This window comes from Microchirus variegatus (assembly GCF_963457635.1).
Source record: "Microchirus variegatus genome assembly, chromosome: 15".
NCBI classification, from domain to species: Eukaryota; Metazoa; Chordata; class Actinopteri; order Pleuronectiformes; family Soleidae; genus Microchirus; species Microchirus variegatus.
Window position 1 is genome coordinate 25322040 of NC_139816.1, and position 25713 is coordinate 25347752.

The 25713-nt window shown below is 40.2% G+C and overlaps 1 protein-coding gene across 2 annotated transcripts; it reads right to left on the reverse strand.

Moving 5' to 3' along the window:
• Window positions 1-474: 474 nt before the first annotated feature.
• Window positions 475-25593, reverse strand: waca (WW domain containing adaptor with coiled-coil a). Of its 2 annotated transcripts, none has more exons than XM_083901316.1 (13): window positions 25392-25593; window positions 25165-25195; window positions 24164-24356; window positions 15440-15531; window positions 13482-13597; window positions 13281-13390; window positions 7671-7925; window positions 6377-6499; window positions 6044-6192; window positions 5414-5538; window positions 2888-3122; window positions 2648-2775; window positions 475-2565 (listed from the first exon to the last, which is right to left on the reverse strand). In XM_083901316.1, the coding sequence occupies exons 1-13, from the start codon at window positions 25430-25432 to the stop codon at window positions 2496-2498; spliced, it is 1668 nt and encodes a 555-aa protein (XP_083757442.1). In that variant the 5' UTR covers window positions 25433-25593; the 3' UTR covers window positions 475-2495. The 2 variants fall into 2 exon arrangements, with proteins under 2 accessions (XP_083757442.1, XP_083757441.1); XM_083901315.1 differs by having other exon boundaries at window positions 6044-6195.
• Between the last annotated feature and the right edge of the window lie 120 nt (window positions 25594-25713).

Below are 25713 nucleotides of genomic sequence, written 5' to 3' on the forward strand. Positions count from 1 at the left end.
AGGACGACATTTGACCAGCTACGGATACCGTAGCGCTCAGGGAAGGGAGGGGGTGAGCAGAGCAGCAGGTCTTTGTTGTAAATTTCAGCCTCTCCTCTAGATGTCACTATAAACTACTTACTTCCCCTTTAAGACAAATTAATCACTCGCAGGCCACATAAAATGACGTGGCGGGCAACATCTGGCCTCCGGGCCTCGAGTTTGACATCAAGACCATAGGGAAGACATTGTTGAAACAGTCCACATTTTGACCATTGAATCATGCTCAGCCTTCTCTCATACGTCACTGTTGCCTCCATGTTCTGATACTAAACCATTCACTGCATGGAGTGGAGAGGCTCAATCAGCATTGTGACAAGGGTTTGAAACAAACAGAATGCATGTTCAAAAATGTCACACTACAGTTTTGAAGTTCAGTTCTAACCATGTAAAAGCAACCATCAAAACACCGAAGAACGTGACCCTGGAGAGGCATATTTTATTTCACTTGTCAATATACTTCAGGAAACAATATACAAAGCAACGTGGTCATCACCTTTACTGAATGCGTGGTGCCAGTTCAGTTATAGAGTCAATTGTGAAAACAAAAGAGCACAGCATAAAGGATCCTGGTCTTCATCAGTGGGAACAAATCAGAGGGCTGGGACGTGCTACAAAAACAACCGTGTGCTTGACTGACATGCTTGTTGAAGATTTGTTGTCGGTCAATGAGGTGAAAACAAAGAGTGAGACTTATTTTTTTTAGGTGCATGAGGCTTAAGACTTACAACAAGGCACTAACGTATGGACCAAACTTAATATTCCAATAAAATAACCAGTGCTCGCTTTAGTTTAATATCTTTATTACAATACATACATTTCACATTTGACCTCGTAACTTCTGTGTCTTGCGCTGACTGAACATCGGTCTCTCTGAACACCTGTGATAAACACACCTGAACCGGGCGCAAATGAGAATGCATGACATCTTTGTGATTTATCACTACGACTGTTATAAATAAAACCTTCTCGCTCTGCATCCTCTTAAACGTTAGCGACTGTACAAAGGAATGAACCAGTGGTAACACCTCGGCTTAGAAAGTCGGCGAGGGGGGAGAACAAAAACTGTTGAAGAACACACACGCACACCCACCCACACAGATAAACATCCTCAACAGGAGGGTGTGAAGTGTTGGAGGTCTGACGCTACATCCATACTACGCTTCTGCTTCTTAAAAACATAGTTTTACTTCTCAGATAAAACAAGATCTGCATACAGACAAGCATTTTTTAACTTCATTTCAGAAATAAAGTCCATACAAATTTGCCTAAAATTGCTTACGAGAAAACGATGGTTAAAAATAGAACAAGGATTCCCATTGCGAGAGCTGAAACTGAAAATAAGTGTTATAACGGAGCTTTTCTTTAACAGCTGATAGTTGAGTCGTAGACTATAAGAACCAATCAGGTTCAAGTGAATGCAGGGAACGGTCTTCATTCCCAAAGGTCTCCATTTTTGACCGTATATATTAAAACGCAGCTCTAACCCTTTCAAACAAAAATGGAGCCGTTTTTAAATGTCTGGAGAGTGGACATTTGTGTTTTTAAAGGAACATTTTGTAGTATGGATGTAGCCTGAGGAAATAGTGCAGCAGGGCAGGGCAGTAGGAATGGTCCAAAGCAGCACGCCATCACATCTAATTTCTTTTGTGTGTTTTGTATTTTTTTTTTAAATAAGTCACTCCACCACACCACCAGGCACTGTTGTTTTTTTTTCAGACTGGGAAATGCAGGGCCACCAGAAGCTGCAAATAGATCAGTGAACCATAAAGAGCAGTAAGGACACACCTGCAGAGAGGGGGGTGTTTACCACGCCTGAGTACATGTCACAGTTCAGCCAGAGAGGGCACAGCAAGAGAATCTAGACAGTTGTCAGTTTACAGAGACTTGAGGGGGGGGGACACTTTTGACACCAGTGTGTTATGCTTTATGCTAGGCTTCTGTGTAAATAAATGGCTTCAAACATCCTCCTCTGTTTACATGCAGGTCACACATACATGCTCAATGGTTCAATGATCTATGAACGGAGAGAACGAAGCTTGAAGTCTGCAGACGTGTTAACATGAAGACAGGGCTAGCTATTGAACGTAGCCGCCTTGTTTTGATTAGTTTGGATGTCAAAAGCTTTGATAGGCATGGCTTTCCATGGCTTCAATCTACAAAACATATTTACAACATAGATAATAACATCTACAAGAAATCTACATTTTTTCCCCCCCGACAAGGGTTTTTACAAAACATGTAAATAACCCCATCCTCCCCCTTCTTCCACAGCAGCTCTTCATTTTTTTCCCCTCCACTTGGTTTTCCCAGCCCAGCGGTCCAAAGGCAACCCAACTACAGCTCCTGTGTGTGTGTTAAGACTGGGCTCAAGAGGAACTGAACAGCTGCTCTCTTGCCAGCTTCCAACTGTGTGCAATGGGTCTTTCCCCCCTCTATCGCTCCACCAGAAGTCCTCAGACCATGAAAGAATTCTGATTCTTCAACTTTTCAAGTTCTTTGATTTGCTGTCTCAAAAACAGTATCCTGTGGGAAAGAGACAAAACAAAGTTGTTTTATGGATCATTTCACATTCATTTCACTTCTAGACTTCGAAGTGTTTTCTTACCTCTGCTCACGCAATGTTGCTTGGATTTCACAGACTCTAACCAAAGACCGCAGGTTTTTGAGCTCAGTACAGTTCTCAGACATGCAGATGCTCCCCATGGTGTGCGCCTCTTCACGTAGTCTTGATGCCTTCATCATCATTTTCATAACACAATGAAGAACAAAAATGAGCAAGAAGAACATTATTTAACAAATTCATATAAATGAAGCGCAATAAATCAAGTACAGTACAGGTACAGACCTGTTTCTCCGCATGTTCAGCAGGCCAACCCTGCACATGTTTGATAAGATTCTCATTGAAGTGAGCAGCGAGGGTGGGGGTGAAGGAGCAGCAGGGCCGAGCTGATGAGGTGGTGGGGGTGAAGGAGCAGCAGGGCCGAGCCGATGAGGTGGTGGGAGGAGCCGAGGCAGAGTTTGAGGCACTGCTGCTGCTGGAGGCGACATGGTTGTGACCTGGAGAAGGACTCCTCTGACTGCTGCAAAGTGAGAAGGAGAATGTAAACCATGCCAAATGATACTGGACTAAGCAGTGACGTGCAGACTGCACGTAACAATATTTGTAACACAGTTGTGACTCAAATGTGTTAACGGCTTCATAGTTCATAAAAGGTCTAAAAGTGTAATAGTCCCATCCCCAGTACCACTGACTCATCAGGTTCAAAAAAGAAAACAAGGCAAAAAGTTGCCTTTTTTGCTTTATGGAAACACAGGGCTGTTAAATTTTTGGTGAGAAACTATCTATCGACAGCATGAAGCCAAGTGCCACCAGAAGACTAAACACTACACAACTATTGGTTAAAGTTGGGAACATTTATAAAAAAGCAGGTAGAGGTTTATAAGGCGCCATAGAGGCATCATTTCTGTTTGCTGTTAACTGCCAAGGCTAAAAAAGCCACACAACACTGAAGAGCAGCTCATCAAACCCACCTGCCTGCAGCACATTAAACACTTTTTTGGAACTTAAAAAAGGAGGGAAAAAAAGAAGAAGCAGGAATTTGTGAAGAGTCACCGGCATCAACTGTGAGAACAGCTGACTGACAAATTTTGGATCAATGGGGCATAAATAATGGACACAGCATACACACCATAATGAGAAACATGTGGATGCAGGGACTGGAATCAAAAGTCAAGCAGTGCAAAGACCAATTGATGCCTTGTTGCTTTTTTTTTTTTTTAAACTGGAGTACAGAGTGTAAAAGGTGTGAAAAGGTGTGTTGCTGCATGCAGCACTTTCCACTGCTGCTGAAGCAGTCTGATGGTACTGGGCATGCATCTTTACCCAAAGAGTTTACCCGACTGATGACCCCTACATTTCCACTCTTAATACCTCAACTGTGAAGATGAGCTTTGTGACCTTCATGCTGGTTTAAAAAAACAACAAAACATTTCCAGGACAATGGGTACAAAAAGTTTTGAATTGTCAAAGGACAAAGTCTGGCCAAACACACAGCAACAAGGGTTATTCTATCATTCACCACCTCACCACACTGAGACATCAGAGTGCCCTTGTAACAATAAAAACAACAGCCTAGACAGACTATAATCCACCAAGACCATAACACCTGACATCACATTCTTGGTCTTGGAGGTATGCAAGCCTGAGGTTACCATTAGTTTATGAATTAACAGAGTAAACAATGTATGAATTTGTTACATTATTGCTGTTCAGTTTGTGGTGTCTTTTCAGGACAAAATTTTCCCCTAATTTAGCGCAGATGGATCTGACTTTTTTTTTTTAGTTCAGGATCATTGGTTTAATGTCATGATAACTCATTTATTTTTTTTATTCCCATTTTAATTGTCTGCATGCATGGTGTCATGAGTCATATAATGTCCATCATCTGTTTTCAATTTAACACACTAAGCAATCGATAACAATATGAACATAACAATAGCCAGTCAATTGGAAACTAACTAAGTCATGTAGCTCTGTGTTGCTCTGAATGTCCAGCAATCTGTTAAGGCTGCACTGCTCGCACCTTCTTCCTTGACATTATCATACATGGAAGGCAACACCTGCATGACATGTCGTAGTGTTGTTTCAGTATGTTAATCTGACTCATCTAGGACACAAGCAAGGGTTGTTTCTGGGAAAAAAGTTTGGGAACCACTAATAATCAACAACCAACCCAACAACTGTGCACTTAGTAAAAAAAGATAAACCCTCTAAAACATTTGTACCCGTCAATAGATATTAGCACTCAACAAGTATCTTGATTTAAAAAATAATACAAAAAAAAAAAAAAAATCAGTGTTTCATTTCATTAGAAATGTAAAAAGAACACCACGCCATCTCAAGTTAAAAGAATCCTGCATTCGTTCCCTTCCTTGTATATGATCTGAAAGGTATTTTTTCTTGGGGCCTACCAAAAGTGGTCAAACATCATCATCTTGCCGGAAAATAATGAATGAAAGTAAACAGCCATGAGTTCCATTACTGACCAACAGATGGTGCCACAACACTAAACAAGGAAATTGGTCAAAGAAACACCAGCATGAGCTGATGGAAATGGAGTCCCATATTCATAACATTATTTCCACTAATGAGCAGAAAAATAAAGCAACACACAAACTCTTATACAGCGCATATCTTACACTCCACCAATGACATACTGCACAGTGAATTAACCAGGAATAACAATATATGAATTAATTCAAACTAACAGACCGCTTATAAACAGCCAGCTTAGACGCAACGCAGACAGTTTATTATTTAACTTTGTACTTGACTGTGTTAAACTTAATTGAGTTGTGTGACGATACTTACCCTTGGCGATGCAGTGTGCGCGGGGATGCCGTGGTGGTATCATAACTGTGCTGCTTGTCGCTTGAGAGGGGCTGCTGGGATGTGGGCTGTGGATGAGACGCCTGCTTGACTGCTGGTGTGCTCACCTGAACACAGCAAGACAGAAATGATTAATCAAAATCAAATCGTAAGACCTGTAAATAAACCCAAAAAGGGTGGAAGAGACAATGACTACATTTATTTTCAATTTTAAAGTTTTGATTTAAAGAGAGAGCAAGACAAAAATCCAAACTAGTAACTGTAAGGTATCACAGAGAGCAATGGAGCTGTTATTTGTTTTTCCATCTGTGACTCATTTTGTTACTTGAACATTCATGACATTAAAATAATACTGCACAGTTATATCTATGCAGTCTTTTAACTGGCATATACAATTTTAGCAAATATATGCAAAAACTGCTGCCAACTTCAGATATTTAAAAGGCCTTTCAGGTTTTACACAATAGAAGACATCTGCTTAGATTTCAACGGAGAGTATTTTATACTCACTAAAGCCACAGAATTTTTTCCCCCAAAATTCACAGCTATTAAATTTTGCCATCCTGGATAACCCAAACCATGACTGAGGACACTTGATTTGTTTCAATTTACCTTTGTCTGCGAGATGATAGACTGCGTGCTGAGAAGGGGCTTTAGATGACCAGCATTCGTCTGCGGTGTGCTGATCCTTGGAGAAACATAGGACCTAGGGGATGAGGCATCCGATGTTAACGACATTGGTGACTGGTTCGATTGCTGAGCTGCTGGAGAAACACAAAGACAGAAACACAAAAGAATCAATACTATCCTAAAATGCAAATGATAAGTGGCAACATGGATCTATGAATGCCAATACAATATAAAAACTGTCACAAATAGAGATGATGCTTTCACTACAATAATGACAGGAAAATATACCGTCACTGCTAAGTCAGCTTTGATTACCTTGGTTGGAGAGTTGGGCAGCTTGAGAGAGGATAGTAGTGATATTGAAAGCCGATGGTCCAGCAGTGAGGATCTTATGGAGCATCGATTGTAATGAAGCTTGTGTGACAGCAGCTGTGAGGACTATGGAAAGGTAAAAAGACAAACCGTTACCTTGTGCACAGACACATTGGAGTGTGTCCCCTAGGATGTTTTTAGGCAGTGGTGCTGTTGTGCTGGTGTCCATGACAATGCCATGCTGGTGCTGCTCGTTAATTTTTGTTATTTATATCCATTAATTTAATCTACATTAAATTTCAGTGCTTACTCACGTACCATCACATAGAGCTGACTGCATATGTATGTGTACTGTTCTGTGGCAACTTGCAGGATCGCTCTAAGCTACTTAACAAATAATAAAAAATCTCCACCAGCTGAAGCGTCTTGAGAATGTCTGCCACCTCGATCTCATTGTTAGACAGCATTTTCAGGCTGTAAAGTTAAATTTGTGTCACCTTATGAACTCACTCCCTGTACTTCAATCCATAGAGAAAATCTGCCATTATATTTTAGTACAACAAACAGGTGTTGATCCACTGCTATCACCAGTAAGTTCATATGCATAATTTTGTGTCTTAGGGTGTTTGAAACCAGCAGCTCCCGTGTCCTGGTTCTCTTAAGTCTCCACTACTGTGCGCACCCCCTTCGCCTATGTGTCTGTACATCATACTATCACACCTCAAACAACCTGTACTATGCCTTTAACTACCAGTGAGCTTTGGGTTTTCTCTCACATAAGAACAGCAAAATGCTAAACTGACAATACATGAACACCGTCACAGCCTGTGCCAACAACCCATGCCTGCAAATACATGTGGCATGATTTCAGGCCCTTCAGCAGCAGCATTCTGGGACAGACTATCCGAGAGACCATTTTTACCCCCTTATTTACAATGACTGTATCACTACTCTCACAGGTGGCTTTTACTCCCATCTTCAAGTGCAGCAGTTTGAACAGATATTAACAGTTTTGCCTTCAGTCATGGCAATAAGCCCTGCTGTACAAACAAGTTATTTTCAAGGAAAACATCAACCATGGGGGAATTCTCCGCCACCACAAACCGCATCATACTATAGAGATTTCATAAAATAAGATTCAATACAGCACCCACAACAGTGGGACAGATTCTTTTATCATGACAAAGTCTCTGACACAGAGCAATCAATACAAATAACCCACAACTATGGCTTGTTAAACAAAGACACCAAAGCATCCAGAATGATCTATTTGCATTAAAGATCTGTTTTTTATTACCTTCATTGATTTTCCCCATGTCCACACTTGCATTGTTGAGCTGCAGAGCAGTCTGAAGTGCTGGGAGAAGCTGGCGAAGAAGGGTGGGGTCCTGGAGTAGTGGAGGAGTTGATGACTGCAGGACTGGAGAGACAGGCACTGTGGATGCTGAGGATCCAGCGGGCCCAGATGAGGGATTCAAGCTCCCTGAGCTGGAGGAGGATGACTGGGACTGGGTAGCAATAGTCGTTGGGGGCTTCTCCACTTGGGATGACTCTGTGTAGTCAGCAAAAAGAAGGATTTAGTTGATAGGCAGTTTAAGAAATTCATCTTATTACTTTTTGACAGGTGAATAGTCTACAAACCCCTTTCCAGAGCACCACTTGGTGCTTAGGCAAGAACTATAGTCTGTAATTTGTTGAATTACTTAAAATCAACAGATAAGAGTACACGGAGAATTATTTCGATGCATTACATGAGAAATCAAATTGTACATTGAAAATAAATATTTTAAAAAATATATACTCAATACTCAATAAGTTGTAGATCGACAAGTCAGGCAGTTTATGGAAGGCTCCAAAAAACAATTCACATTCAAATACAGAGTGTAAGGTGGACTTCGAGCCCTTAGGCTTTATCATATGAGAAATTAGTTTATTTGTTTATTTCCGGCATGTCAGTTAGATCAAACATCATCACACATCATCTTAGTTTAATTCATACACATGGCCGAAAGGGAAAGCAGGAGCTGCTTATCTAGTCCTTTAAGTCACTGTGATGTACATATCCATGTGAGCTCAAGAGTACATTGAAAAGTCATTATAACTTAACTGCCACTTTTAGAAATACAGCCTGAAACTGTATTACACAAAGGGGGGGGGGGAGCAATATATCAATTTTGTGCAGCAAAGTCTCATTCTCTGTTCTCCGGGCCCCAACTCATTTGAGATGGACTCAAAGATAAATGTGTTTTGTTGTCTGACGAGTCAGATTTTTTTAAGATCGAGAGCGAGAGGGCAAGTGAGTCATCTCTGTTTACTTTATACACAGGTATGCATAGCAACATATATCTTTTTAAGGAGTCTACAGCAACTTCCATTCTCTTGAACAGCCTAATCAAAACCTTACCCCTAATATTAAACATAACCAGTTAATGCCTAAACTTAACCTTAACCTACCCACAGGTATAATCGTAGCCCTAAACTTCGTTAGAAATGAGGTGCTGCCTCATTAGGACCAGGTTTGGGCCCCTACTGGTCCTGATAAGGTCAGTGTTTATGTCAGAAAAGGTCCTACAGAGGTAACACATACAAGAACACACACAAGAGGGGTGGAGAAGATAGCGACTTTGTATGTCGACTTGTGCTCCTCTCTGAAATTGTGGCGATATAAACTCATAAATTAGCCATGCTATCTGCCTTGGTAGCAATCCTAACATTTATTTCCTGCTAACCGTGCTTACTCTCATAGCTGGTTGCAAATGTCCAGTAGTAGGTGTTGATGTAAAAATCATCCTCTCACAGTACATTCTGAACTTTATAGCAGACTGACAGACCACCTACGGGAGAAGGGGTCACATTGAGTATGTGCTGTGACCGCATCAATGCAATTATTTGTGTTCGCAAAGCAATTCATCTTAAAATAAATATATATTTATTCCAACAACCCCAGTGTCTCAGTGATAGAGCAGGTTGGCTTCAAGCTGGAAGGTTGTCAGTATGATCCATGAGCAGGAAGACAGTCAGTATGTTTACAGGCACAGTTTAATTGAGCCAAGTCTGTAGTCCGACTAAGTCCGTCAATTGGCCGAGTCAGAGTACACACGCAGAAGAGAAAATCAATTTATAAGCCCTGTATGTTTGACTCTGCCCCCATAGGTGGCACTGTATCTCTTTGAGTTGGTGCATATTAATTTACTTTCCTGTTGAATTGTACGTCACAGAAAAAAACAAACAGTGAACAGTGAGATGGATCATGCTGTGGTTCTGCATGTTTCATACCTGCTGTACACGCTAGTCGTGATACAAATCAGATTTAGCATAGCTCAATGGTTGCTGATGTGGTGTGGTCCTAAAAAAGATGCTGCCGCCACATGATACAGTAGTATCAAACAGTACTGCAATTTATGTTGTCTCCTTGCGAGTCAAAGACCAGAAAGTAAATTCTGGTGCATGTGCTGAACATCAAGTCCGACTCCAGTCCGACTATACGCATCTATGCAGGTGTAATCGGACTATGAATCGCATCATCAAGGTATGGTATAGGTATAGTCCACCCAAGATTAGCTTGACTTTAGTCAGACTAACGTGTTAACATGAAATTAATTCACCTTTGTCTTTTACGGCTAATATTTAATTTTCACCAAATGAAGATGAAACCCAACTTGCTGGATAGTAAATAATATGAAGTCAGTTTGTTCTACAACATCTTAATTTGTGGAAAAAAAACAAAAAAAAACTGCTGACTCAGCATCAACATCAAATGACAAATGAAGGAAGAGGAGTAAAGTAAATCCACTCCTGCCAATTGAGAGGTTAAGTGTGAGATAAGGAAAAGCAGATTTAACTAGCCAATTCTAACTTTTTAATAAGGCTAGTGAACAATCAAATCCACCAAGTTATCAATTGAGCTTTCGATATGGACAAGACCAACAGCTAAGGCACATTGTCTAAAATACAAATTAAGGATGCGCAGAGAATAATAAGTCATCTTAAAGCTTAAAACAGATGTGCAAATGATGTGCAAATGCACTAAATGAGCCACATACCACTCCAAAATAAAATAACTTAATTAAGCTAAACACTATTTACATATAAAACCAATATAACCAAAAAGAATCCAAAACAATAAAATACAGTTGCCATCTATATCTATACATATACAGTAGGGCTGTAACGTTATGCGTATCGAAATCGAGATACTCAAGAGCCACGAACCTGTGTCGCGATGTGAGAAGGCAGAATCGCGAAACGCCCTTTCTAACTCCCAGTTATTTTTCCAGTCAGCCACATGATACAAGCCATTAGTGCTACCAAACTTATTTTTATTAGGGGTGTCAAATTATCGCGTTTATTGTGATTAATTAATTCCAGTCATCATTAACGCGTTATTTTTTTTATCGCGTTAATCTCTTCTTCACTGATGTCCCCGCTACCGGGGCCATCGTCAGACGCAGCGACAAAAACGTCATAAAACCATGTCTAACTTTAACAAACACAGACATGATGCATACCCACAGAAAGGTCAGAAACTCAGCTAAAAGCTCATATAAACCACTCTTATGTTCACCAAACACAGTTAAAACACCGACGGATCAAACCCGCAGGAGCGGAAAAAACCCGTTCCAGCACACACAAAAGCGGCACCGGAGCGTCAGCCTGATTATGTAAACAGCGGAGAATTCACAGATTTTTATCACTCTACGAACAAGATTCACGGATCCAGCCCCAAAATAAGAGCAACAACTGACTTTGAAGAAATACAAGCAGAAATGTTGTCTTACCTTTGCTGTTTATCAAAACAAGTTATTTCCACTGGAACAAAACTGCTTCTAATAAAGAACTACACTTCCCAGCATGCTTTGGGGACCAATCCCAGTCTGATTGATCATTACTTTGTATTTTTCAACAGTATTATTTTGTTACAGAAAAGAGAGAAATCTTTGGTTATTTATTTATGTTCAAATCTGTTCACAGTGTTCCAAAATATTGTTATTAAATGTTACATTAAAGGGGAAGTAAGTAGTTTATAGTGCCATCTAGAGGAGAGGCTGAAATTTACAACAAAGACCTGCTGCTCTGCTCACCCCCTCCCTTCCCTGAGCGCTACGGTATCCGCAGCTGGTCAAATGTCGTCCTCGTTGTCTTTCTCCGTGTCAGCAGATGAGGTTCGTGAGGCGAGGGAGAGGGCGAGCTACCGCGGCCGTAGCACACGAGGCGGAGAGAGTGGAGGCGGGACTTCCGCTACAAGTAAAGAGACGCTTGATTTGTTCTCTCGCGTTTGTCCTTACAGGCTCCGGCAGAAACATGGCTTCTGGCTGCTAACAGTGGCTATGCGACCGCGTCCCGCGACCATGTTATTTTAAATGACTTTTTGAAACACTACGAAAATGAAACATAGAATATTATACAGCGACTAGACAATGCAGGAGCACATAATATGTATACAAAAGTGGATTTTGGGTAATATAAACCCATAAATACTACATATTGTCCCTTTAAGTTGCTATATAATTAAATGTTTAAATAAAATGTTTTTTAAATTTAAAAAAATCGTGGAATGTATCGAATCGTGGGTCAAAAATCGTGATACGAAACGAATCGTGAGTTTGTGTATCGTTATAGCCCTAATACACAGCTATATATATATTTCTTTAATGTGTATAATGTTATGGGCCGGCTCTGGTCATCGAACTTTAGTGCACAGCAATAGTGTATTGCTTAAAGCTACAGCAGCTAGCATGACTCAACCATTTGTCGTCTCAGTCTTTTGGTAAGCAGTTCCTTAGCATTCATCAGCCAAAGGTCAGCTCAACAACATTCGTCATCGTCTTAAAAACATTACTTGTAGCCCAGATAAAGTGATGAAAAATATCTCTTCTGACTTGATCACCCCACAGGGCAGTGTTACCAACAACCTTGCCAAATTTGAATGATTAAAAAACTCTGTCTCTCCATCTGAAATGGTTTAGCTACAGTCCTGCCCTCCTCTATTACCCTATCAGCAGTATCTGTAGCCTCACAGCAGGCCTTTGCTCTTTTATTATGTTCTTCTTCCCTACTTTTCCTTATATTTAGGAATTTTAAATGAAGCAGCACATCTTTTGTGTGTTTTTGCATCAAGGAAAGACACATTTTCTGTGATCATACACTTCACCACATGGATTTGCACCCGGTATTAACATGCGTTCCACATCGAGATCCAACTGCTATGAGATCAGTCATCCCCCCTTACTTCACCTCCCCTTTCGTGCACTGCCATATCAACAGCAACAACTTTCGGACTCATCTTTGCTGTATAGTATTGTATTCTATTGTAGCAAAGAGGAGTCCATACAATAGCGCAACTTCAAGCGATAAGGGGAAAACCAACGAAAGCAAAGGACACTGAAGTTTTGTTGCCACAAGTCAGAGGCACCAAAATATTTCCATTCACGTAGTTGTTGTGAGTGGAGCGGGGACACACCGGAGATGCATTTAAACTTCTGTTGGATGTAGTCACACTCGTGAAGAGGTTTGGCAGATCAGATAATCCGTCCTCGGGTGTATTTACACCTGTATGTACAAGTGGTCAGGCACTATCCGAACAGAACACTGGAGAGAAACCGATTTCAGTCTTAACTTCACAATTCCTTACTCCACAGCCAAGTTGTCTCCATGTTCTCAGCCACCACAACATAAAATGTGTGAAGAGGAGAAACTCTGCATTTGCTTTACTGAGGCAAGTGCCTATTCTGAGACAATAAGATACACTTAAAGATGGAGAGAGTTCATGCATAATATTTTGAATTGGTCAAGCAATGGAAATATAAATATGATTGAAAAAGCATGTTAGACTCACTGCAAACATAGAATAAACATTGCTTTACTGGTTTAAAATTTCAATTTAGATGTTTAAAGGAGCGGCACTTACTGGAACCAGTTGGGGCTGCCGTTGCTTGCATAGTCTCCCTTCTGTAGTCCCTGTCTTTGGGGAAACTGTTGACAACCGCAGTCTTTGTTGACTCCTTTTGCCTATGCTCCCTGCAAAATAAAAGTATTAGTCGAATATCCTTCATATGTGAATATAATCATATAGTCATTCTAAACTCCATTAGTAAATATTTCGAGCTACCTCTCGAGCCATTCTTTGGGCTTCTCCCACTGGGACACCTCTGTCCTGCAGTTGTAATAGTATTTCTTTCCAGACGAGCTGATGTGCTCGGACCAGTCATCACCAGGTTCGTGAGACTGAAAAATAATAAACAATTGTTTTATAAGATGAGGGCAAATAAAGAGCATGCAAAGGTGTTTACAGGGTCTGCTGGATGACAGCTTGATGCTCAAAAGATATGATAGATTAGGTTTAAGTTTCAATTTCAACAGAAATTTCATAATGTTCAGGTAACTAAAGTTAAGCACTTTGCTCTTTAAATACCACTGTATTGTAACGAAAGCGTTGTGCTCAGTGGTGGCCTTTTACACTGTTGCAAAGCTTTTATGGTGTAAAACATTCCAGTTGAGGTCGTTTTAAGGCAAACATTTAAGACATTTCAAAGAACAACTCAAATTAATTAAAGAATGGACAAATACCTTACATTTTTTATTATCGTTTAGAGTCCATCTGTAACTGTCAAACAATCTCCAAACACAGTTCAGTTCAGTTTAGTTTATTGTCCTAAAAGGGAAACTTATCTTGCAGTCAGGTACACAAGACAATGAATGACAGCGCAAGAGAGAGCTTGGAATATTTCCGTGTGGACGGGCCCTAAATGTGGTATTTCACGATCCTGCAAGCACTTGCTTGAGTGCCGGACAAGCACGAGGATCATATTAAATTGTAGAGGATTCCGGCTGCCGGCTCCACTGTTGGGTGGTTACTGTCGGTGTTGTGTGTGAATTATTTCAAGTTTCGGTAGATCAACCTATGTGTTCAATGCAAGTGAGAAGCCAGAGGTGAGCCACCAAGCTCCTTCAGGGCTGTGGTTTGGGAAAACTACGGTTTCCCAATGAGCTACAGCAGCAGCGTTAAGACAAGTCAAGACAACAGCTGTGCCTAAAAATTTTGAAATGGTTCTGCACAAGACTGTAGAACTGCAATGCTACATCCAGCTCAAACTAATACAATGAATCTTACAACAATTAGTGCTGGGGGATATGACAAAAAAAATACATCTTGGGATTTTTCTAAATGTTATGTTATACAATTACATTTTTTATGCATGACCCTGAGCGACTGCTCCAGTGAGAGGCATAGTTGAGTGCGTGTCTGTATTGACCAAGTGGTTGAGCGAGAGAGAGTAATTCACACATCGGAAATTTCCAATCCAGCTGTAGAGATTTCCAATCCGATATGTCTGTGCTTTTATGTTGTCTACTGAAATGTCTCCACAACTGATTCCCTGAATGTTCTGCTAGCTGGCTGCAACAAGCGGAATGGATTTCCTGAATGGAGGCGTGTCTTTATGAGGCGCGGAGTCATGATACACAACCCCTCCAGAAAATCCATTGCACAGTTTACAAGCCAGCTAGCAGGCAAGTATTATTGACCAGGAGAAAATCAGCTGCGCAACCTTCTGCAGCTGACATAATCCCAGCCGTCACCGTTTTAAAACGCTTGCTCGCTGATGAGAACAGTACTAACAGCGGCATAAAAACAATGAAAATCAAACTCCTCCAAGCCAGGGTTTACGTTTTTTTTTTTTAAACGCCTCCCAGAGTGGCAAATTCTCAAAACGCATGCCTTGCGTTGTGTTTGGAGATTGAGAATTCACAGCTTGTCTCTGACTCCGTTTGTGTGTGCGCATGTTCAAGCATGTGGAAACTAAGAAAATGTTTGATAACTCAGTCTTCTGGTATAAAATGATTTGATCGTTAACAAAATATAGTACAATTAAATAACAATTAAACCTTTAACAACATAACATTCACCAAGAGTTACCGTTTGTCTTTACAGGACTCAAAATAACATAATGTTAAAAGCTGTGACACTAATGTACAACAGTGAGAGCCAGGAAAAAAATTCAAAGCAGGGTACTGAAAAAAAAACAATGTTTAATGGATCACCTGCCTCCATGCAGAGGCTACACTTACTGTGTCTGAGGTCTTGCTGGGGTTTGAATGGGAGTTGGAGCTATGAAGGGAGCTGTGGTTGTGAGAATTTTCTTGAGGGGAATAACTGGTCCCTGCAACAAAACAAAAAGAACAGGAAAAGAAAACATCAGCCACAACAAAAGTAACAGCTGAGAATAAAAACGTATTTGGACTCATATAAGCCTATTTATATTGAATTATTTTCATGTTTAGTCAGATGCTCTTTTCAAAAATGTCTTGATATGAAAGCAACAACTACATGACAATATACATCTCACTCTACTTTGCTAACCCATTTGTCTCAAGTGGGAAAAAAAAAACCCGGCCCAGTACTGGGCTGCCATTATAGCACTAGAACCGTAAACACTGCCACCCATACATCTACAAATGTAGATGGTAGGGCTGGACAATTAAGACTTTGTTGGAAATTCCTCCTGGAATTTCCTTAGAAAAACTAACAAGATGGCAGCAAACGGTGAATAATTTCTACCTAAAAAAGGCCCAGACCCAGGCTCTCCAGAAGTGCGAAACTGGTTCCGTTTCACAGCATCAGGCACTGAAATGCAATTGCAAGTAAAACCAGCAGGCAGGTTTATGTTTGGTTGAATTCAAAACCGAGGGTATATTCATGTTAAAATATTTTAAGTCATTTGTATATGATGTTTTTAGAAAGGAAATACGATCAATGTAGAATCATGAATTCAGTTTGGTGTAAATGGCAAGACTAAACATGCTGGTGCTCATGCTTTTCTCTAAGCTCTGCCCACTACACTACTTGTGGCTTGAAATAGTGCACATTTGTAATATCTTCTAAATTGCTTTGGGGATATAATTATGCGTAATCAGTGGGGAAAACCATTAAGAGGAAAGCACACTTGAATGAGAGCCCTCTGGTGGGCACCAGTGCCCTAAATTTATCAATATATGCCTCAATAGGGGCACTCAATGACAATCTCATCAATCTCAATACATACAGTGACTGCAACAGTATGTGACACGTTCAGGAGTACACTAAATTAGATTACGAACAAATGAGCACCTCCTCCTAGCAGTAGTAGCAGGGATTAAAACTAACTTTTTTCACCACCGTCCCGGAAACGTCCCGAAAAACATTTTGAACCGTCCCGAATATCTTTTTTTACATTTTGAGTTGTTACTTATGGAAGCGTATTGCATTCACTTGAAAAAAAAAAATCCTGTTTTTCTCACTAATTAATTTTCGGTTTGATTTTTTGAATAATCTTTTTTCTGTTTTTCTGACTAATATTTTTTTCCCCTGTTTTTCTGTCTAATTATTTTCCTGTTTTTCGGAGTAATTTTTTTTCAGTTTTTCGGAGTAATTTTTTTTCTGTTTTACGGAGTAATTTTTTTCTGAGTTTAGAGAGCATTTGAAATAATAAACACATTCACTCCTTTATTGAGAGTTCGATTTATAACGACATGGATGGCTTGTTTAGTTTAATCAAGTTTTACTTTGATCTGCCAAGCCTTTTGCGCAGAGACTTTCCAGCGTTTAACAGGTGTTGTTCCACAGTGAACTCGCTGTTTCGACCGTCGAATTATCGGTGTATCCCTAAATATAACATCTTTATTGACAAGAGCGATGTAACCGTACTAATGACGCACTTGATAGTGTGACTTGGGTTTCAATCGGCACCTGGACATGCGTGCGCTGCGCTGATTACATGGGGGAACATGCGCTCTTGTTCCCCGGGATATAGAAAAAGCCGTGGTGTATAAAAAAAATCTATTTTAAATAAATAAACAAGCAACGCTAAGCCTGGTGGGGCTTCATTCAGTGATTGAAACAAACATGTCAACATTAATGAAATGTTTACATGCAGTGCGGGCGCGCAAAGCAGACAGCCGCGCTGCGGCTCGAGCGGCGCACAGTGAGAGAGGAGCAGTTTCTGCGTCTCAATGAACAACACAAACATGAGCGCGCAGACATTTACCTTTTCACATAAGTATTTCTCACTGACCACGAACCCGTTCTGGTTCACAGAAAGTGTTAAAAACTTAAACAGAAACATTTAGTCAGTCAAAATTCTCTTCCGTCCCGTGGTCGTCCCGAGAGAGAATATTGATCGTCCCGATGACAATTAATTACGTCCCCGGGACGACAGGACGGTGTTCATTTTAATCCCTGAAGTAGCATTCATAAGATCAAGATAATATGATGTTATCTAATGAAGCATTTTTCTCACCAATTTAAAAATGTATATCTTTGTTAGTGGTATATGGTATAAAGCACTGAGACTGGAGCAACAATGAGAATTCTCAAATACTATAAAGTACTGTGACTAATGGAGTTATTTTCTTTGATTGGCGATGCCTCTTCTGACCACTGTACCAACTAGTGCTGTTGGAACAAATTTGAGGAATTGAATATAATGCCAATATTCAATATTCAAAATAAATAATAATCGAGTGCTGTAATTACTGTTCAAGTGTGTATTTTTTTATTTTTTTATTACACATGTTAAATCGTGGCGAATCAAGCCTGGCCCTCTATCCTTCTGCCTATCCACGCGTGACAAACAAAACGCTTTGGTCACGTATGACCCTTAAAGAACAATTAAGTTTTCTGAATCGCAACAATCTCACTTTCAGTCAGTAACAACGGCGATAATAGACCCAAGGAGATAACCACTCCTGACCATCTAAAAAGCATTGTGTGGAAAGTTTTTGGATTTCCATCAACAAACTAAAAACTACAAATAAGGATATCGTAATCTGCGGAATATGCAACATCGAAATCAAGTATCACTCGACAATGAGCAACATCAGGGGATACTTGCCAACACTGCAACCTGGCAAACTAGCTGAGATTAAGTCAGAGCAGGCAAGAATGACCTCTACACGGTTCCTAGCCGTGTGACTATCACAGACTTATTATTATTATTATCATTATCATTATCATAAAAATGAAATTATTACGTGACAGTCACCAAACATTTCATAGACGAGGAATGATGAGCCACACTGCCGAAAACATTGCCAGATGCATCAACGACATACTCGGAGAGAAGAACATGAGTCAGTGCTCTCCATCACCAAGGCCATCGGGAGTACATAAATGTGGTAGTACATAATTATGCTAGGCCTGTACATAGCACTGTAGTACTGCTACGCCAAACTGAAATTTTAGGTGACAATTGGCCATTCATTAAGAGTACACAAAGGGGAACAATGATCTTCTAACACCATATATTCTTGGTTAGTATTGTTTATACCTTTGTATCTTGGCAGTGTGTAACCTTCACAAAGGACCTCGAAACAAGATATTTAAACTCAAACCCCAAAAACCTGTCCCACCCAAAAACAGAGCGAACAAATGTATCATTCAAAACATCATAAAGCAAACCAGTACTACTTGGATTTGGTCCACAGCTCAAATCTTATCTCATTACAAAGATATCTCAAAAATGTGACAGGATAACACTCTGACTTTAGCTAAGATAACTTGGTAAAATATCTGATAAAAGGGGTTTTACTTTTTATATTTACGCATAGTTTACTGTGATAAAGACCAAACATCCCTGCAACAGGGACTTGAAATTGCAATGTTCTAAAACGTCCATAGAAGCTCAATACCCAGCTAATGCCTGTGGCACGTGCCAGAAATGCACTGGTGAATTTGACATCTTCCACACAGCAGCATGCAGCAAGCTTCCAACTAATTCTAAGTTTGTTTCTTTTAATAAAAATAATGCAATTTAGTGGGGGGTTACGAGCAGAGTGATCGCCACATTTAAGGAAAATGGGGTGAATCATGCATCTTAAATACAGTTACGCTGATTGAAAAATAGCGTAACATCCTCAATTTTGCATGTGGGCTGCACATCATGTAATAGCTAAAACCCTGCTGATTAAGTTGTTGAGAATGTGCATATGGCATATTTTTCTAATAAGTACAATCATAGAAAGAGAATGAATAAAGCCAGAGTGAGTCAGAGTCTCTAAAGGCTGTTTCAATGTATATAAAACACCAATTAGGGATGGGACTTTTTTGTCGACAAAACAATCGACAATCGAAACGTGTGCACCTCGACAAAAAAAATAACATTTAATTTAAACAAGTCGAAGTGTCACAAACACGTAAAGTTCATGACTAACGAGGTTAAAGAAGCTGTGGACTAAAAGGTGAGCCTGCTGTCCAGGCTCCTTGCGCTCTCAGATGATGGTGCGTGCATTGAGGAGGACGAGTCTTCGGCCCGTTTTTGTGAATGGAATAGGTGAGGGCGGGTCGGTAAGGTAACTATGGAGCTTCAGCCGCTGTCTGTGGTGCTCAAAGGCTGGTTTGTAGGATGAGTGTGTGGCGAGTCACCTGTAACGTTAGCCTACATGGTGACAACAGCTGTTCTCTCTAGTGGCTGTGTGTGTTTGTGTGCAGTGCGAACAAGCTCGCGCTAATGTTTAGGACTGGGGTGGACACAACAATAAGCAGGTTCAAAAACGCGAGCCGTCTGGCGACATACCTGTGCCAGCAGAGAGAAAACTCTCCGCTCCGCTTTTTTTTGCCCCTCATTTTTATTATCACCCCCGCATTGGTGCTTAAAAAAAAAAGAAAAATCGACACGTGGACCTTGACAATCGTCTCTCAAATGAGTTTCAGCCAAAACAAAAATGTGAAATACACATTTGAAGTGACAAGTGGAATATTGGGGTCTGTGATGTAGGGCTGTAATCAACTAAAGAAACTCTTGGTCGACTAAAGACCTGAAATTTCGACTAAAAATCGACTAATCGGGAGGTGGGGTGGGTGCTTTGCGACTGCTGCTATTTTAATTTGAAAAGAACCGCAGCCGCAAAGCACCTGTGCGGCTACAGCTCTTAATTTGAAAAGCCCCCAGAGTCTGACGGCTCTGACAGAGTTTCGCATTACGTTCATCTGCGCAATAGCATTGCCCGTGATATCCGAAAATAATGTACTATGTCAACTTGTAATATCAGCACAATAACTGTTGAGGAATACAGAGTGAGACTGAACATAGGAGAGCAGCTTCATGTCCGAAAACTGATATTAGATATACAAGTCATCATTTAGTCTTTGATGAACAGCAGTTCAATCACCCTGCCAAAAGGGCCATTTTCAGAAAACTCAGTTTAGTAGTATCTCTTTAGGTCCATCTTTAAAAAAAGTAAAACAAAACAGAACACATAAAATAAATGCCATTGTAAAGCAAATACACCAAACAAACTCCCAGCACAAGAAGAGGAAGACGACGGAGATTGTGTCAGTGAATACCAAGGCAAGAGAGAGGTGGGATTATGATATCGCTTTCCAAAAACCGTGTAGCTGTACTAGCTGACGTTACACAACCAAGGTACCGCCTCCGACACGCCCACTAGCAGGAAAGATTGAGGCTCATCCCATTGACTTATAAAGACCGCACATAAATCAGGTAGAATTTTCATCACAAAAGTGATGATTGTAGATAGCTTATGTGTCCGAGGGTGCCGTAACAGTGTGAAAGTCAAACAGCTCCAGGTATTGTGTGCATCAGCTTGCTGACAAACTGAACAGGATTTCTAGCACTAAACATGTCTGTGGGCCAGTTTTTCGTTAAAAAGGCAAAGGGATTTGGGCAAATCTAACCTGACTGGTGCGACGCTGGGGTAGATAGCCACCATAATTCCTCTCGCTCCGAAACTGTATCACAACAGCCGCAGAGCCAAAGAATCCGTCAAGAGGAAAAAGTGACGAGGTTGATGAGGATCGCATGTTGTCACAAAGACTTGGACAATTTTGATTTCACAAATACAGCCGAACACTTAAGTCCAATGAAACACAGACGCAAGCTGACAAAAGGAGAATTGTGACATATGAACTGAGCTGTGCATTTACTTACATTACACTTATTTCCATTATATATTTCTACGTTAACACAAGAAATAAGCTACTACTTTAAATTAAATAGTCACTTCTGCTTGCTGCAACTACGAAATCATCATTTGATTTGTTTGACCAACTTCTGTCAATGAAAAGTTCAATCGTAAAATAAAAAGAGAAAACAAAAGCTATTTTTACTTGAATAAACAAAACAGATCAGCGACTGCTCCACACACAGTCGGCTGCACATCTACGACTTGTTCATGTTCAGTTTAAGTGCGCTGCAGCACAGTAATACAGTTAGATGATCTCACTCGTGCGACAGAATTGTGCATTTCCTTTTCATTTCCTTTAGGTTTATGAGAAAGTCACTAGATTTGTCGCTTTTTAAATTTCCTTTCAAAGGTCACCAGGGGTCTGTAGAGTTGCTAAATATGCATACGGAAATGGCACGATACATACAAACAGACATTATTTCCCTTTCTTTCCTCTGGCTCGGTTCATTCTGTCGCAGTTTTCTGTAATTATATCTAATGTTTACAACGTCTTATTGTGTTTTTCAGTGCAACGTTACAGCACAACTTACAGTCCTGGCACATTTTAAATTCCCTGAAAAGATGATGTCTTTACTGGGAACTTTTTGAAAACTTATAAAAATATATATTATATACATGTATATGCGATTTCCGTCTGGGCATGGCCTTAGAATACTGTATGTCCAGCATTAAATATACATGGCTGGAATTTTTAAATATTAACGGCCACATGGGCCATCAAAAACATTTGCTAGTGTAAACTCTGATGGGAACAAACACAATCTGTAAACAACAGACCCAGTCTAACTGACATCCAAGTCTGCACAGCAATGTTAACAGTAATATTTTAACAATAATAATATTTTTTATTATTACACTGCCCATTGCGAATGCTAACGAGTCACTTTCACGAGTGAAAACAATGCTATTTTTTAGCTGGAAGACTCCACAGTTGCATGTTCTTCACAAAGCCAGATTGTGTCCATTTGTTTCCCTCTAGGCTCTTGTAAACTTTCAGTGACTTTCTGGAGTAAGACGAAAGGAAGTTAATCAGGAAGTTGAAAATGTCAGGATACTTCAGGTCCGTAATAATGTCCATTCCGGCTCTTTCTAAACTCATAAAAAGCATGCCAGGGACGTTATAAGTCTCAGATAGGTTTACTGTGTCAAATTTTGCGACGTATCGGTCGATCTACATAGATTGTAAGTGTGCAGTGACCTCTGATTAAATCCAGAACACTGGTCCCATTCATTTTTGCTGCATTTAAGGATGCCAACATTAAGTGTCACACATTAGCAATTGGCAGTGTAATGTAAATAACTGCAGACTTGTATGTTCATTAGTTCATTATTAATAGAGTCCATCTAACCGAGAAAACCATGAAATCCATTGCCTGTGTTAAATCTCATTGCCGTCTACTGCTTGCTGTGAGCGCATTTCATAACAATGATTCTCCTACGTAAATTGGTAAAATGTTCTCCCGTTAGCCTGTGTTTTTGCATCCTGGCATCCATGTTGCATCCATGTTTTCTGAGATGGTACATTTATGTGTGGCCTTCTGTATAACTCTATGGGGTGAGCTGCATTCTTTCCTGCCAGTGGGCATGTCAGCCACATGACATCCTGAGTTCTATTGGTTGTAATGTCAATACGAAAATGCAAGGGTGGCGTTTTGAGATTTTCCCACTCTGGGATCAGTTTCCAATAAAATTGCGTTTCTGGGCTCTCAGTTTCAGTGAGGATGAAACCATGATATGATAACCCTCACAAGGCAGATTCACTTAAACTCCGTGTAGCCAGCCACTCACCACCAGTAGTTATTGTCACTGTGAAATGGAACCATGGATGAGAATACCATGATTATTGCCTCTCCACCACACCAGCTCATCGACCACCTGGCGACCTTCCGAGTGCTGCTCATCACTAGTGCAGCAGGGCAAATGAACACTACCCCATTAATGCTACATGATGTAAAACCTTAAAGGTATTTGTCTTTTTCCCCAGCCTACATATCTGTCTACACCAACAACAGAATGTTATTTCTGTGCACATAACTTTTGTTTACTATTTAACGCTCTTTTCGGTTTGCCTTGAACAAAACCACATGAAAAAGTTGTTAGGTAACAACCCGGCCATAGACCCAACATATAAAACAGGTTTATAGAAATCTGCAAAAACAAATTTCAGTAACCTTGTTTGTAGTCCTTAGGGATATATTTTCATTTTTCTCACTACAAAGTGACCAACCTTGAAGGGAGCATGTGTTACAGGCCTCTCCATTCATCGTAGTTGTCCAATGATCTCTTACCAAGAGATAATTACTACACTCACAAAAAGTAACCTTCGTAGTTCAACATTAGTCCTCCAAATATTTCATCAGGTTTTCAGGTTTAAATCACAGCAACACAAATTTTTGAACTCAATAGAGTGCTCTCCAAAAAAACCTGACTAGTCAAATGGTTTCTCATAAACCATAGTTGGCACAGCTTGACATAAGTGACCAAATTTTGGAGGAAACTCTGTTTCCTCATGTGTATAATCTAAAAAGATTTAAAACATTACTTATTGGTGAGATTTCAAGAAGTCATTATAGTGCTTATTTTAAGAGAAACTACAATAACTAACTGGAATACCCAAAAGCTGAAAGCATTACAAATTAAGCAGGTCATAAATAAAAAAAAAAGTGGTGAAGATTCTGATGAAGCTCTTGTCTGGCATGAAGTGGACACTGGAAGGGACAGAAAACACCACCACCTAAATCTTACATTAAGCCATTATACCTGTGGCCATCCAAGTTAGCAAAACGTCCTAAATCTGCACCAATTTTATTTTCAACAACCACTGCTTCTCACCTCCATCTCTGTTTCTGGCCCGGTGTGCATGGACAGCCTTTGCTCTGCTGTGCCCTGTGTTGTCGATATGTTTGTTTTCAGGGCTGTCAGACCTCCGAAGCATTTTGCAAGGAGGAGTGACATCTGAAGAGTCTCGCATCTTTTCATGCCTGTGGTCCCCTCCTGGATGGCTCTTGGACGAGTATTTGAGAGTCTGTAAACACATGACATGCAGACACAAAGCCACCTTACTATCGTCCAGTATGTATGTTTTACTATTATCTATTATCAGAAGAGAACCTCTCAGCTTGTCCATAATGTAACATAAAGAAATGTAATGTCCAAGTACATATGTGAAAAAGTTATCATATAATTTAAAGAAATAATCACATCCATGGAGCTTAACATTAATGATTAGAGACCAACTGTGAAACACTAATAAATAAGAGTTTATTAGTTTATACGTTTAGTTTTACTAACATGACTGTTTAACAATTTCCCACTTGGAGACAATGTCATATTTACTACATTAAACAATCTTACGACGATTAAGACAACAAGTTTCAATCAAATTAATTATCACCCAATTTAATTGTCAAGAAGTGAATTTAAACATAAAGTCAGACATTGTGGTACACATCTCGAAAATGTAGATATTTCGAGAGTCTTTGTTGGCTGAATCCTTCAAATGACAGACTGCGGTCAGGCCCTAATCGGAATGGCTAGCAGGCAAGCTAACAGTAACAGGCTATCATTAGCTTTGAGCTGCAAAATAACTTGCTCATACCCTTTTCTAAAACCGTTGAATTCGACGAATACGCTCAGTCTGTCGTTTATTTACATCACAATGTTTACATTAGGACATGTTGGCTGTCGTTTTTGTGGCAACTGCAAACAAATCCCCCTACTTTGCACTTATTTTCCGCACTGACTGGGGCCTGTTATGCTCCCCTGAAGCCTGAACTAGAGTGTCCATTTTAATCTTATTTGCTGCTAGCAAGCTACGGTTAGCTAACAAGTACCTGATAGGGCTGAGAATCTCTTCGGTCGCACCTGCAAAACAATAAAGAAAACGAAGGTGAACACAACTTAAAATGTCAAAGCTGAGAAATGGTTAGAAGTACTGCAACAGCGGAACACACAAGTTTACAGACACTTATTTTGGTTTCAGTAAAAATGGCGGATTGTCAAAGCGCAGCTGCCGAGGAAAAGAAAATCTGAATAAGTATCGTTAAAAAAAGATGTTTACCCATCGCCGAGTCTCGGTTGTTTCCTTGCATACATTACCATCAATGCCGTGTTAGTGTGTTTGGAGTGGGATGTGAAAGACTGATAATGGTACTGGGTTTTTCTGGTGGATTCTGCGACCTGGAATCGTCAATTATTTCAACCTAGCTTATGGGCAATTCAATGCTATCGGCAGCACTGGTCGAAAGAGCGCCCTCACTCAGTCCATCTCCCACTCAGACAGACACACACAACCTGAACCAACGTATCCAACTGCCGAGAAAACGTAGCAGTGGAGCTACGGGATTGGTTGCCAGATATCAGAAAGCCACATACACAGAGAG

What these genes read in the sequence shown, in the direction of transcription:
- waca (XM_083901315.1), bottom strand. Translation starts at nt 25,432, where the DNA reads ATGGTAATGTATGCAAGGAAACAACCGAGACTCGGCGATGG. An exon ending in CAACCGAGACTCGGCGATGG is followed by an intron (nt 25,196 to 25,391) that starts GTAAACATCTTT and finishes ATTGTTTTGCAG; the next exon opens with GTGCGACCGAAGAGATTCTC. An exon ending in CTGAACATGCGGAGAAACAG is followed by an intron (nt 2,776 to 2,887) that starts GTCTGTACCTGT and finishes ATGATGATGAAG; the next exon opens with GCATCAAGACTACGTGAAGA.